Below are 12418 nucleotides of genomic sequence, written 5' to 3' on the forward strand. Positions count from 1 at the left end.
ATCTCATTTACTGTGACTTTAAGTTTAGAAGGGTAAATTATGGTGACCCGATAGCCATGCTGTATAAATTTAGTACATATAGGAACTAGTTCTTTTCTTTTTGACGCTGTATCAGCCGAAAAATCCTGAAAAATCAGGATTGAAACCCCTCCAATACTAATTGGCTGGTACTTGCGGTAGTGTTGAAGTAAGACCGTCTTATCCTGAAAATTTAACAATCTCGCAATTACTGGTCTAGGCCTTTTTCCACCTTTCATATCTGTGCGAGATGGGCCAAGTCTATGCGCTCTTTCAACAATAATAGATTGGTAGTCAGATGGAATATTAAGAATTTTAGGTAATGTTTTAGATATGAAAGAGGAGAGATTTTCATATTGTTGCTCTTCTGGGAGTCCTATAATTCTAATATTATTTCTCCTAGAACGATTTTCTAGGTCTTCTAGCTTACTATAGACTTTTTGAATTTTAGTATTTAGGCCTTCCAGTTTAGAGTTATGCGACATTGTCAAAACCTCAAGGTCTGACACCCTCTGCTCAACTTCTTGTAATCTATTAGAAAATTGTCGTACTTCCTGAGTTAATACAGAGATATCTTGCTTAATTTCAGTTCGCAGAGCATCAAATTTAGGGGAAAGAGCGTCTGAGATACTTACAACTAGGCTTTGAATATTTATTGCTTCCTGCACTGTAGAACTATTTGATACAGTCGCTTGGCTGTCACTAGTGTTCTCTGAATTGCCTTTGTGTTTTCTATCCTTATTGCGAGCCGCCATGGCGGGAGAGGGAGTCTTGGACAAATTATGGAAAAATTTGTCCATGTGCTGAGAGTGAAAAAGTTAATTTGTGTAAAAAAGAGTGTACTTGTGAAAAAGTGTTTGGAAAGTGCATAAGGAGTGAATCAGACCCTGCATAGGAGATAAAGAAAGAGCAGGGAAAAATGTAGGTGTGCAAAGTGGGAATTGTGTAGTGAGTGAGGGAGGTGAGAAGAAAAAAAAGAAAAAAAAAAGGGGAAAAGGGGAGGGGGAGGGGAAAAAGTGAAGTAATGTGAGGACGTGACAGTGCTGACACAGGTGAAGGGAATTGTATTTTAAAAGGGGATACTTGTGGGCAGTGATATAAAAAAAGTGCAGTGATCTGTATTTATAGTGACCTAAGGTGACTAGTGTGAGATCCTAAGTAAATGCAATTTATTCTAATTGTAAATAAACCTTATTCATGTATTTAATTCTGGCAAAGGCACAATTATAAGGGGTTGATATCAGTTTAAGTAGCAAGATTCTGAGAAATACTCAGATCCTGATACTATATTAATAGCAAGCAAGTGCCTATATAGTTAATCTGGTCTGATAGGCACTAATATTGAGAGCTTAAGAACTCAGAATATTTAGCTTTAAGAGCTTAACAACAGGTTAATTTAAAGAATACTTTAGACCAGGTAAAAAGCTCAAAGAGGCATTTACTGCATCTAATTACACAAAAGGAGTATATATTCCCTTCAGCCTTCAAGAGTGAAAAGGATGATAGATAATAACACTCTGACCGTATGTTATCAGCCCTAGTAATCCATATTTAATGTGCAAGATATTCGTCAGAATGTAAATCTGAACAAAAAAACATTAGTTTATAGTAATATGTAGAGTAGATGCTTTCTTATGCCTCTATGCGACAGTAGCAGATTGGTATTGCTATGTTTAATCAGGCAGCTTTTTATATCTCTATACAGAAAAATAAAAATCACTTAGGTGAAAGCTAATACATTGTTCTCACATATTAAATATCAGGCCTTTCCCTGTGTAGAGTTGCAATTCAATTATTCAGATTTTATGCACCTGGTAACATAAAAATAATATTGATACAAATAATGTATTTTGTATATATCTCTGATACCAAACAAAAAAGTACCAACAAATGGGTTAAGCTCCCCTGATTTCTATCATCAGTAACTTAGGATGGCATCATTAGTTATTATATCAGGACTTATAACCAAGAATACTGATCTAGCTATATATGAGAGAGTTGAGGATCTTTTCCAGTATCTAACTAGTTAGTAACTTTTATACTTTGTTTCTCAATAAGGCTATATGTTCAAATTTATCATAAGCCTTTCTGTAAAGGAAGGTATTTATGTCTTAATTTGTAAATATTCGTAGGGAAGACGATTATACTACCCCCCTCTCCTTTCCTCTCCCCCCCCCCTTCTTCTCTCTCTCCCCTTTTTCTTCTTTCCTTCTTTATATAGAGCCCTAGTTTGATATGGGCTTTTCACTCTGTACCTATATAGGTATGTAAAGGGTACTCTTCAATGCCTTAATTAAATATCTCTATACAAGAAAAAAAAAAACAAAAGAAAAAAGAATTAGATATTTGTTAAATCATGGATCAAAACAGTTGCTATCAGCCCACAGTTTTTATCGTGGAGTAAGTAAAAAAGTCCATTCTCAAGGTAACAGTCTTTATATGAATTTTTGTAAATGTAGCAGACAAAGTCAAAGTATTTCAGGTGTGAGTTCTGGTGGCTGCTGAATTGCAGTAAGCTGGGAGAGATATTATATTGTGCGGTATGTTTCTTGAATGATACTGAGGGAGTACATACAAGAGTCAATGTATGTGTTGCATACTTTACCCATTCCTGACCAGGGGCACACAGTATTCAGGGCGACCCTTCTAAGAGACCGGGCCTCCCCTACACGCAGCACCGGTGGGAGGGGAAGCGCCGGACAGGCTGAGAGAGAAAAAATCCCGGAGCGAGCTTCCTGGGAGAGCTCAGGTCGAACGCCAGGAAGATGGCAGCCGTCAGGATCCAGATGGGCGACAAAGTGCAGGAGCAAGATCCGGACCCCTCACGCAGCACCGGTGGGAGGGGAAGTCCGGACCAATCGAATACAGCGCCCAGGATATCACTGCGCCTCCGCTTACCTCCGTCGGCAAGATCTCCGCGAATCAAGGGACACTATGGTCCACGTCAAGGCCAGCAGCGGCCGACGAGCCAGGAATCCCCACTCCAAACCAGGTAGGAGATGCGAAGTTCAGCAAGGTCAAAAAGAGGCCGTATGCTAAGTCCTGGTCAGGATGGTTCGTTCACCTCAGAAACTATGAAAAGACAGATAGAATTAAAGCCAGGGCAGCAATGATTATGTAAAATCCTGCGCTGTTTTAAACAGGTCCCAGCTTCTCTGCCGTGGATTTGTTAGTTCTGTCCTCTGAGTTGGTAGCAACGGCCGCTCAAAGGGGCCAGCAATGAGGAAAAGTTCAAAATATTACCGGCATTGAATTTATTGATTTAGCCAATAGTTATCCTCTCTGTGCTTCTCCACTATTTATTTTAACAAGTTACTAGTAATTTTGAGTGTCAGAAAACAGAGAGAGTTTTACTGAAAACTTTGTAAGTCCTTAAGAGTACTACTTAATGCAGTTTAGTGCTTTGGAGTGGCACTAATTCAGACTCCGGTAGCGGTAATTTTGGCTATTCAAGCCGCCCAGGGTCTAGGGTTTTGGGCGCATATTTCCCGCCATCAGGCTTGAAAGAAGGTGAATCAGAGCAGGTGTCTTACGTGACCATACACCTGAGCTGCTCCTCCGGAAGTCCGACAGCATGCCAGAGAATACCATTTTAAACCACTTTCTAATTTACTTCTATAATCTAATTTGCTTCATTCTCTTGATAGTCTTTCCTGAAAAGCATATCTAGATAGGCTCAGTAGCTTCTGATTGGTGGCTGCAAATATTTGCCTCGTGATTGGCTCACCCACGTGCATTGCTATTTCTTTAACAAATGATATCTAAAGAATAAAGCAAATTCGATAATAGAAGTAAATTGGAATGTTGTTTAGAATTGTATTCTCTCTCTGAATCATGAAAGTAAATGTTTGGGTTTAATGTCCCTTTAAGTCAGCCTCATGAGTAAGGCAGATCATAGTATTTGTACTGGCTAAGTAATTAAGTAGGAAAATATTGCCATATCTATTAGCTATACAGATAGGACATTCTATAATACTGTGTCTAGCTCAATGAGCAAATGTATAAATATCATTATGTCTATTAGTTGCACAGAGAGAATTGCAGTAGTATTATAGCTAGTTGAGAGGCTATGCAAACAGAGAACTGTGTCAATTAGCTGTGGTAACTAGCTTATTAGATAACTATACAGGTATCTTTATGTCTACCAGCTTCACAAGTAATATGAGCACTAGCATTATACCTAAGTAGGTTAATCAATAGGCAAATATTTTTATGGCAAATAGGGTGGTATCTTTTAGTTGTGTAGATGGGGTAAGTCACAATATTATACCTAGCCAGTAGGGTATATGAACATGTAAGACATTCTGTACATTCCAATGATTGTATAGCTAGGAGGAACAATTTATATCAGATGCCTATAACATACACTACAATGGTACAAAAAGCACACAAAAAAATCCTTACTGTAGCCCCTTAATAAACTGCAATAAAATGAAATGAAGAGGGGATGGCTCATACTAGCTTTATATTATCGTTATATACAGAAGCTGGACTAGGGTGTCCCTCCAAAGGAGCATAGCTGGCATAAAGCTGTATAGCCTCATAATCAGACAAAGTCTACATAATTAGGATATGAGGAATCGACAGTTCTAGCATGAATTGTCAGACCAGTATCGCAGCCATAAAGAAGCTTCTTGTCTGAAACACTGTAGATTAGTCTTTTTACCCCACTCCAGTTTGAAAGTGTGTAGTGGCTTCTGCATAGGGGGTATAGCGAGAGAGCCCATCATATTCCATCGCAGGCTGAACCAGTTTCGAGTGGTATCAGGGAGCCACAGGACTTCATCACAATCTCCTAAAACTGCATAATAGGGGGACTGTAGATAGTTAAATGAAAGTTTGATGCTGGTGTCCCTCTGCATTACCAGGGTTGTAACAGGTAAGTCCCCAGACTCTCACACTTCACAAGGACTCCGGACCCACTCAGGAAGGCCAGTTGCTCCCTCCCAGGCAAGTGACGGGCCCACTGAAGGTTTATCTTAGCCTATTCCGGTTCTCATAAGTGCAGGCAGATATCCAGATATTGCGAGGGTGGCGGACGAGAGTTCAAATTTAACTGTTGGGGTGGTTATCCAGTAGATGAAGAGCTATATGACGGCCTCTGAAGGATCTGAAATTTGCGTCGTCAAACTTCTCAGGATACAGCGCTTCCATGAGTGAACCCGGCCCTTCCAATGCGGACCAGCAAATCTTAGATGGGTCCTTATTACGGGTATGGTGGGTCGGGAGGTGCACATCGACAGAACCCTTCCCGCAAGTGCTAAGGGTAGGCACATCAACTGCTGTGGACATCGCAGGTCTCCGTGAATCTGGACTACCAACATCAAGCTGCGGAGGCCTCTGCAGCGTTACTTCGCTGATAGAGCTCACCAAGCCACATTCGGCTCCAACCACTGGCACTGCTTCTCACTAATGTTATCTACCTGCTGTTAGCTTGTCGCCATACGCCACCCACGGCACCGCTATGTTTGTGCTTGGGTGAATTTTGTTTTCCTGTGGGGTATAAGGTTTTGCCACTTGATTTTCAGTAGGCTTATGGGTGAGATGTGTGAGAGGTTCAGTAGGTAGTTCTGTTAAAGGCTGCAGCTCACCTTTTGCAATAGCGCAGATACCTTGTAAAGAAATATATTCTTCCTCAAACACCGCATAGAAACTAGAGAAATGAGCATCCAGCATGGCTTCCACTTCCCTCAGAGTTAGTGTAGTATCCAGCGCCATATTGAAGCAACACGTGGTAGCCAAAGAAATGTGTGTCCCCTGTCTCAGAAGGTAGTAAAATATTGGTTGTATTGCAACACAACCACGGCGTTGTGCAACGGCAGAGCCCTGAGGATACTCTACTGAAGGCCGCAACCTCAATGTAAGCTCTGGTGCTGGCAGCAATCTCAATGATTTTAGGATCATCAGGTAAAGGATGATTAGCTTGATTGCAGCAGTTTTAATTTCTTGCCAGATGGCAACTTGTTACTGTGTTTTGTCAAGCCCAATCTATCAAGGCTGGAGCAGCACACAAAACTGCGACCTATCATGGCCGCCTGGAAGTCCCCCAACAATATTCATTTTTAAAAGCATTTTTATAGAAAAGGTGCAAGTGCCTATTTGCCTATTTGCAGCTTAATCTAAGGTGTAGGTTGCCCTTTTAAATGTATTACCTATTTTTCATAACTATTTGTAATAGGTTCCTCCTTATATATATGTCACAAAAAAGTGAGTGCACCCTTCACATTTTTGTAAATATTTTATTATAGCTTTTCATGTGACAATACTAAGGAAATGACACTTTGCTACAATGTAAAGTAGTGAGTGTACAGCTTGTATACCAGTGTAAATTTGCTGTCCCCTCAACCCCTCAAAATAACTTAACACACAGCCATTAATGTCTAAACTGTTGGCAACAAAAGTGAGTACACCCCTAAGTAAAAATGTCTTCCAAAGTGTCAATATTTTGTGGGGCCACCATTATTTTCCAGCACTGCCTTAACCATCTTAGGCATGGAGTTCACCAGAGCTTCACAGGTTGCCACTGGAGTCCTCTTCCACTCCTCCATGACAACATCACAGAGCTGGTGGAGACCTTGCGCTCCCCCGCCTTCCATTTGAGGATACCCCACAGATGCTCGATAGGGTTTTTGTCTGGAGACATGCTTGGCCAGTCCATCACCTTTACCCTCAGCTTCTTTAGCAAGGCAGTGGTCGTCTTGGAGGTGTGTTTGGGGTCGTTATGTTGGAATACTGCCCTGCGGCCCAGTCTTCGAAGGGAGGGGATCATGCTCTGTTTCAGTATGTCAGTCATGTAGGAACAGACCATGACATTCCCACCACCATGCTTGACTGTAGGCAAGACACACTTGTCTTTGTACTCCTCACCTGGTTGCAGCCACACACACTTGACACCATCTGAACCAAATAAGTATATTGGTCTCATCGGACCACAGGATATGGTTTGAGTAATCCATGTCCTTAGTCTGCTTGTCTTCAGCAAACTGTTTGCAGGCTTTCTTGTGCATCATCTTTAGAAGAGGCTTCCCTCTGGGACGACAGCCATGCAGACCAATTTGATGCAGTGTGTGGCGTATGGTCTGAGCACTGACAGACTGACTCCCCACCTCTGCAGCAATGCTGGCAGCACTCATACGTCTATTTCCCAAAGACAACCTCTGGATATGACGCTGAGCACGTGCACTCAACTTCTTTAGTCGGCCATGGCGAGGCCTGTTCAGAGTAGAACCTGTCATGTGAAACCGCTGTATGGTCTTGCCCATCGTGCTGCAGCTCAGTTTCAGGGTCTTGGCAATCTTCTTATGGCCTAGGCCATCTTTAGATAGAGCAACAATTCTTGTTTTCAGATCCTCAGAGTTCTTTGCCATGAGGTGCCATGTTGAACTTGCAGTGACCAGTATGAGAGAGTGTGAGAGCGATAACACCAAATTTAACACACCTGCTGTCCTTTCACACCTGAGACCTTGTAACACTAAGGAGTCACATGACACCGGGGAGGGAAAATGGCTAATTGGGCCCACTTTGGACATTTCCACTTAGGTGTGTGTACTCCCTTTTGTTGCCAACAGCTTAGACATTAATGGCTGTACATTGAGTTATTCTGAGGGGATAGCAAATTGACACTTATACAGGTTGTACACTCACTACTTTACATTGTAGCAAAGTGTCATTTCTTCAGTGTTGTCACATGAAAAGATATAATAAAATATTTACAAAAATGTGAGGGGTGTACTCACTTTTGTGACATACTGTATGTGTGTGTATATATATATGTATGTATATGTATATATATATGTATATGTGTGTGTATATATATATATATATATATATATATTTAGCATGTATTAGCAAAAATGTTTCTATTAAAAGCTATATCTGATTTAAAAGTGTATTTTAAGGGAAAGGAAACCCCAAAATATTCTTTCATGATTCGAATAGAACATACAATTTTAATCAACGTTCCAATTTACTTCTATTATCAAATTTGCTTCATTCGCTTGCTATCCTTTGCTGAATGAACATTGGCAGCTAGCTAAACACATCTAGTTAGCCAATCACAAGAGACAAATGTGTGCACTAGTGTAGGATATGTGTGTATAGTTTTTCAACAAGGGATACCAACAAACAAAGCACATTTGAAAATAGAAGTGAGTTTAAAAATGTCTTAAAATTACAGTATATGCTCTATTTTATTCTTGCAAGTTTAATTTTTGACTTCCCTACCCCTTTTATCGATTTATCAAAGGCTTTGCAAGCCTTTTGACCCACTACGACTGCAGGTTCTCACAAGAGAACCTGCACACCGTATTTAACAAGCAGCAGTTATTAAACTGCTGCTTCCCTAATCTTTCACCTCATTCAATCTCCGTGGTCTAGTCCGACAGGGGAGATTGATGGCTCCTGCCCGCCTGGCTGTGCGCGGGCAGGGGGCAGTATTGCACTTGAGCGCAAAATAACGCTCGTGTGCAATGCTGAATTCCGCCAGGGGAATTCAGCCTGCCATAGGTGAGCTGTGGCGGAAAGGGGCGCGTATGTGCGCCCCTGTCCGCCTCCGCTTGATAAATTTGCCTCCTAAGTATGCACCATGGACCAGCATTTAAAACACAGCCATTGCTCAGATAGCCTAAAGTGCTTATATTCTCTGGTAATGTCTCTTTGTTAATTGCTTATATGATATAAACCCCACTGGCTCTCTAAACAGCTGCAGTATTTAAAATGCTGGTGCACTGATAATATCTAGCTGTGCTTCACATGCACATGCAGAGAAAAATTCACACCAAAACAGTGATAACATTGGCATTTTTGCCAATACATGATTTTCACAGGAATGTCCCTTTAAGCGAACATTTTAAAAGATCAATTTTTACACAAAAAGCAAGTGGTATTTAATTTTAACTTGCATCACTGGTTTAGAACAACCACAATTTTATTCATCCCTTTTAAAGGGGCTTACCCAGTGTGCTCAGCTCCCAGTAGTGAAATGCTGCTCCTTCAGCAAAGAATGCCAAGAGCGTGAAGCAAATTTGATAATATAAATACATTGAAAAGTTGTTTAAAATTGTATGTTCTATTTAAATCCTGAAATAATTTTGGGGGTTTTCATGTACCTTTTTAGGCTTTAAAGGGACACTGTACCCAAAAAAATTATTTCGTGATTCAAATTGAGCATGAAATTTTAAGCAACTTTCTAATTTACTCCTATTATCAAATTTTCTTCATTCTCTTGGTATCTTTATTTGAAATTCAAGAATGTCAGTTTAGATGCCGGCCCATTTTTGGTGAACAACCTGGGTTGTCCTTGCTGATTGGTGGATAAATTCATCCATCAATAAAGTGCTGTCCAGAGTACTGAACCCCAAAAATCTTAGATGCCTTCTTTTTCAAATAAAGATAGCAAGAGAATGAAGAAAAATTGATAATAGGAGTTAATTAGAACGTTGCCTAAAATCGCATGCTCTTTCTGAATTACAAAAGAAAATTTTTGGGTTCAGTGTCCCTTTTAAGTTGTCTTAAAATCATCAAAAACCTAAAAATTTTCTGCCACGGTTTAAATTTTTGGTTCCATCAATTTCACTTTTTTTTTTCTGTCCCGTACAGGATGTCCCTAAACATCTGTTTCTATGCTCACCCCCCTAAAATACACACACTTGGTACTGTACAGTAAGATCAAATGACTATATAAAAACATATCTTACCTTTAAGATGGTTTAGAGTCACCCAGTAGTGTTCATCAGGACTATATGTGTCTTTTGACCATTCAAGAAGGTCCTTGGCTCGGATGTCTGATAAAACAAACTCCACAAAGTCTCGTGTGAGGGCATAGTATGCTGTTCCAAAATATAGAGTAAGATTATGCGGCGGCCTGTTTTTCAATATGGAAGATGGACAGATATATGGTTTTCCCTGATTGAGGAATTCTTTATAGCTCACCTCTGTCCTGTACTTCATGTGAGGTGGCTGTATTGTGCCAGGAGTTACATTTCTCCCTCTCCACTTGCTTTTCAGGTATTTTATAATTTCCTTGTTTGTTTTTATAGGGTAATCCTGCCCACACACATTGATAACATAACTCCATGGTGTCTTTGAACGAATTAGGTCTTCCATGCAATTAATATCTGCTTTCAGACGTGAAAATCCACCATACACAACATTTTCTTGTTTTGAGGAAATAATAATGTTCTGAAAGCAGCTGGCTATAGTATAGACAGCATTTTTGTAGGTCTTGGGGGCTTTTTTGTCAATATGAATGCAGTAAACATTTTGAGGAGCATATATTGCTGTGAGAAGCTTGACAAACATCTGGAGTTTCTTATGAATGGTTATTATATAAGCCAAATGAAAGTTGGCTTCTTCTTCAGAAAGGGGTTTAGTGATAATGTGCATTTCTTTAATTATTTCTGAGCAGTTGGTAGGTAATTGTAGGTACCTCAGACCTTGATCATTTGAGGGTGGGAGTGCTTCTTGGCACACATTTCCAACTATCAGTGCTGCAGGTTTTCCTTCAAAAAGAGCTTTACACAGTTCTGCTGGGTAGTATCCACACTCTATTACTTCATTATTCCCTTTTTCATCCATTAGCTCCTTAAAATGCTTTATATTATTGAATAACAGGTATATACTAATCATAATACACAATAGGAAGCCAGACTTAATAGAACAGAGCTGGCTCATTTTCAGATATCTTCTATAGCCTTCTTGTACATTCCTTTTAATTTCTTCCTGTTTCAAAAAGAAATTACAAGTAACATTACTGCATCACTTCAAATTTCTGCAACCCTCTGGGTCACACATGAGTTGGTTAAACTAGACACCATATTAAAGACCTTTTCTCTTGTTGAGTGTATCCAGTCCATGGATCATCCATTACTTGTGGGATATTCTCCTTCCCAACAGGAAGTTGCAAGAGGATCACCCACAGCAGAGCTGCTATATAGCTCCCCCCCTCACTGCCATACCCAGTCATTCTCTTGCAACTCTCAACTAAGATGGAGGTCGTAAGAGGACTGTGGTGTTTTATACTTAGTTTATTTCTTCAATCAAAAGTTTGTTATTTTTAAATGGTACCGGAGTGTACTGTTTATCTCAGGCAGTATTTAGAAGAAGAATCTGCCTGCGTTTTCTATGATCTTAGCAGAAGTAACTAAGATCCTTTGCTGTTCTCACATATTCTGAGGAGTGAGGTAACTTCAGAGGGGGAATAGCGTGCAGGTTTTCCTGTAATAAGGTATGTGCAGTTAAAATATTTTTCTAGGGATGGAATTTGCTAGAAAATGCTGCTGATACCGAAGTAATGTAAGTAAAGCCTTAAATGCAGTGATAGCGACTGGTATCAGGCTTATTAATAGAGATACATACTCTTATAAAAGTGTATTTTAAAACGTTTGCTGGCATGTTTAATCGTTTTTTACATATGTTTGGTGATAAAACTTATTGGGGCCTAGTTTTTTCCACATGGCTGGCTTGAATTTTGCCTAGAAACAGTTCCCTGAGGCTTCCCACTGTTGTAATATGAGTGGGAGGGGCCTATTTTGGCGTTTTTTTTGCACAGCAAAAATTACAGACACAGACATCCAGCTTCTTCCTGCATGATCCAGGACTTCTCTGAAGGGCTCAAAAGGCTTCAAAAGTCGTATTGAGGGAGGTAAAAAGCCACAGTAGAGCTGTGGCAGTTGTGACTGTTTAAAAAACGTTTTTGTCATTTGTTATTCGGTTTTTGGTATTAAGGGGTTAATCATCCATTTGCAAGTGGGTGCAATGCTCTGCTAACTTATTACATACACTGAAAAAATTTTGTTAGTGTAACTGCATTTTTTCACTGTTATTTCAAAATTTGGGAAAATTTGTGTTTCTTAAAGGCGCAGTAACGTTTTTTTTATATTGCTTGTAAACTTGTTTTAAAGTGTTTTCCAAGCTTGCTAGTCTCATTGCTAGTCTGTTTAAACATGTCTGACACAGAGGAACCTACTTGTTCATTATGTTTGAAAGCCATGGTGGAGCCCCATTTGAGAATGTGTACTAAATGTATTGATTTCACCTTAAACAGTAAAGATCAGTCAAAGAATTATCACCAGAGGGTTCTGTCAAGGGGGAAGTTATGCCGACTAACTCTCCCCACGTGTCAGACCCTTCGCCTCCCGCTCAGGGGACGCACGCTAATATGGCGCCAATTACATCAGGGACGCCCATAGCGATTACCTTGCAGGACATGGCTGCAATCATGAATAATACCCTGTCAGAGGTATTATCTAGATTGCCTGAATTAAGAGGCAAGCGCGATAGCTCTGGGGTTAGGAGAGATACAGAGCGCGCAAATGCTGTTAGAGCCATGTCTGATACTGCGTCACAGTATGCAGAACATGAGGACGGAGAGCTTCAGTCTGTGGGTGACATCTCTGACTCG

The 12418-nt window shown here is 40.2% G+C and overlaps 1 protein-coding gene across 1 annotated transcript in view; it reads right to left on the reverse strand.

Moving 5' to 3' along the window:
• LOC128649812 (beta-1,3-galactosyl-O-glycosyl-glycoprotein beta-1,6-N-acetylglucosaminyltransferase 7-like) overlaps positions 1 to 10689 on the reverse strand; it is a 42356-nt gene extending 31667 nt beyond the window's left edge. Inside the window, exon 1 of the mRNA XM_053703324.1 lies at positions 9714 to 10689. Coding sequence (XP_053559299.1) covers positions 9714 to 10689 — 976 coding nt within the window. The remainder of the gene's footprint in view (positions 1 to 9713) is intronic.
• Between the last annotated feature and the right edge of the window lie 1729 nt (positions 10690 to 12418).

This window comes from Bombina bombina, chromosome 1 (assembly GCF_027579735.1).
Source record: "Bombina bombina isolate aBomBom1 chromosome 1, aBomBom1.pri, whole genome shotgun sequence".
Lineage (NCBI taxonomy): Eukaryota > Metazoa > Chordata > Amphibia > Anura > Bombinatoridae > Bombina > Bombina bombina.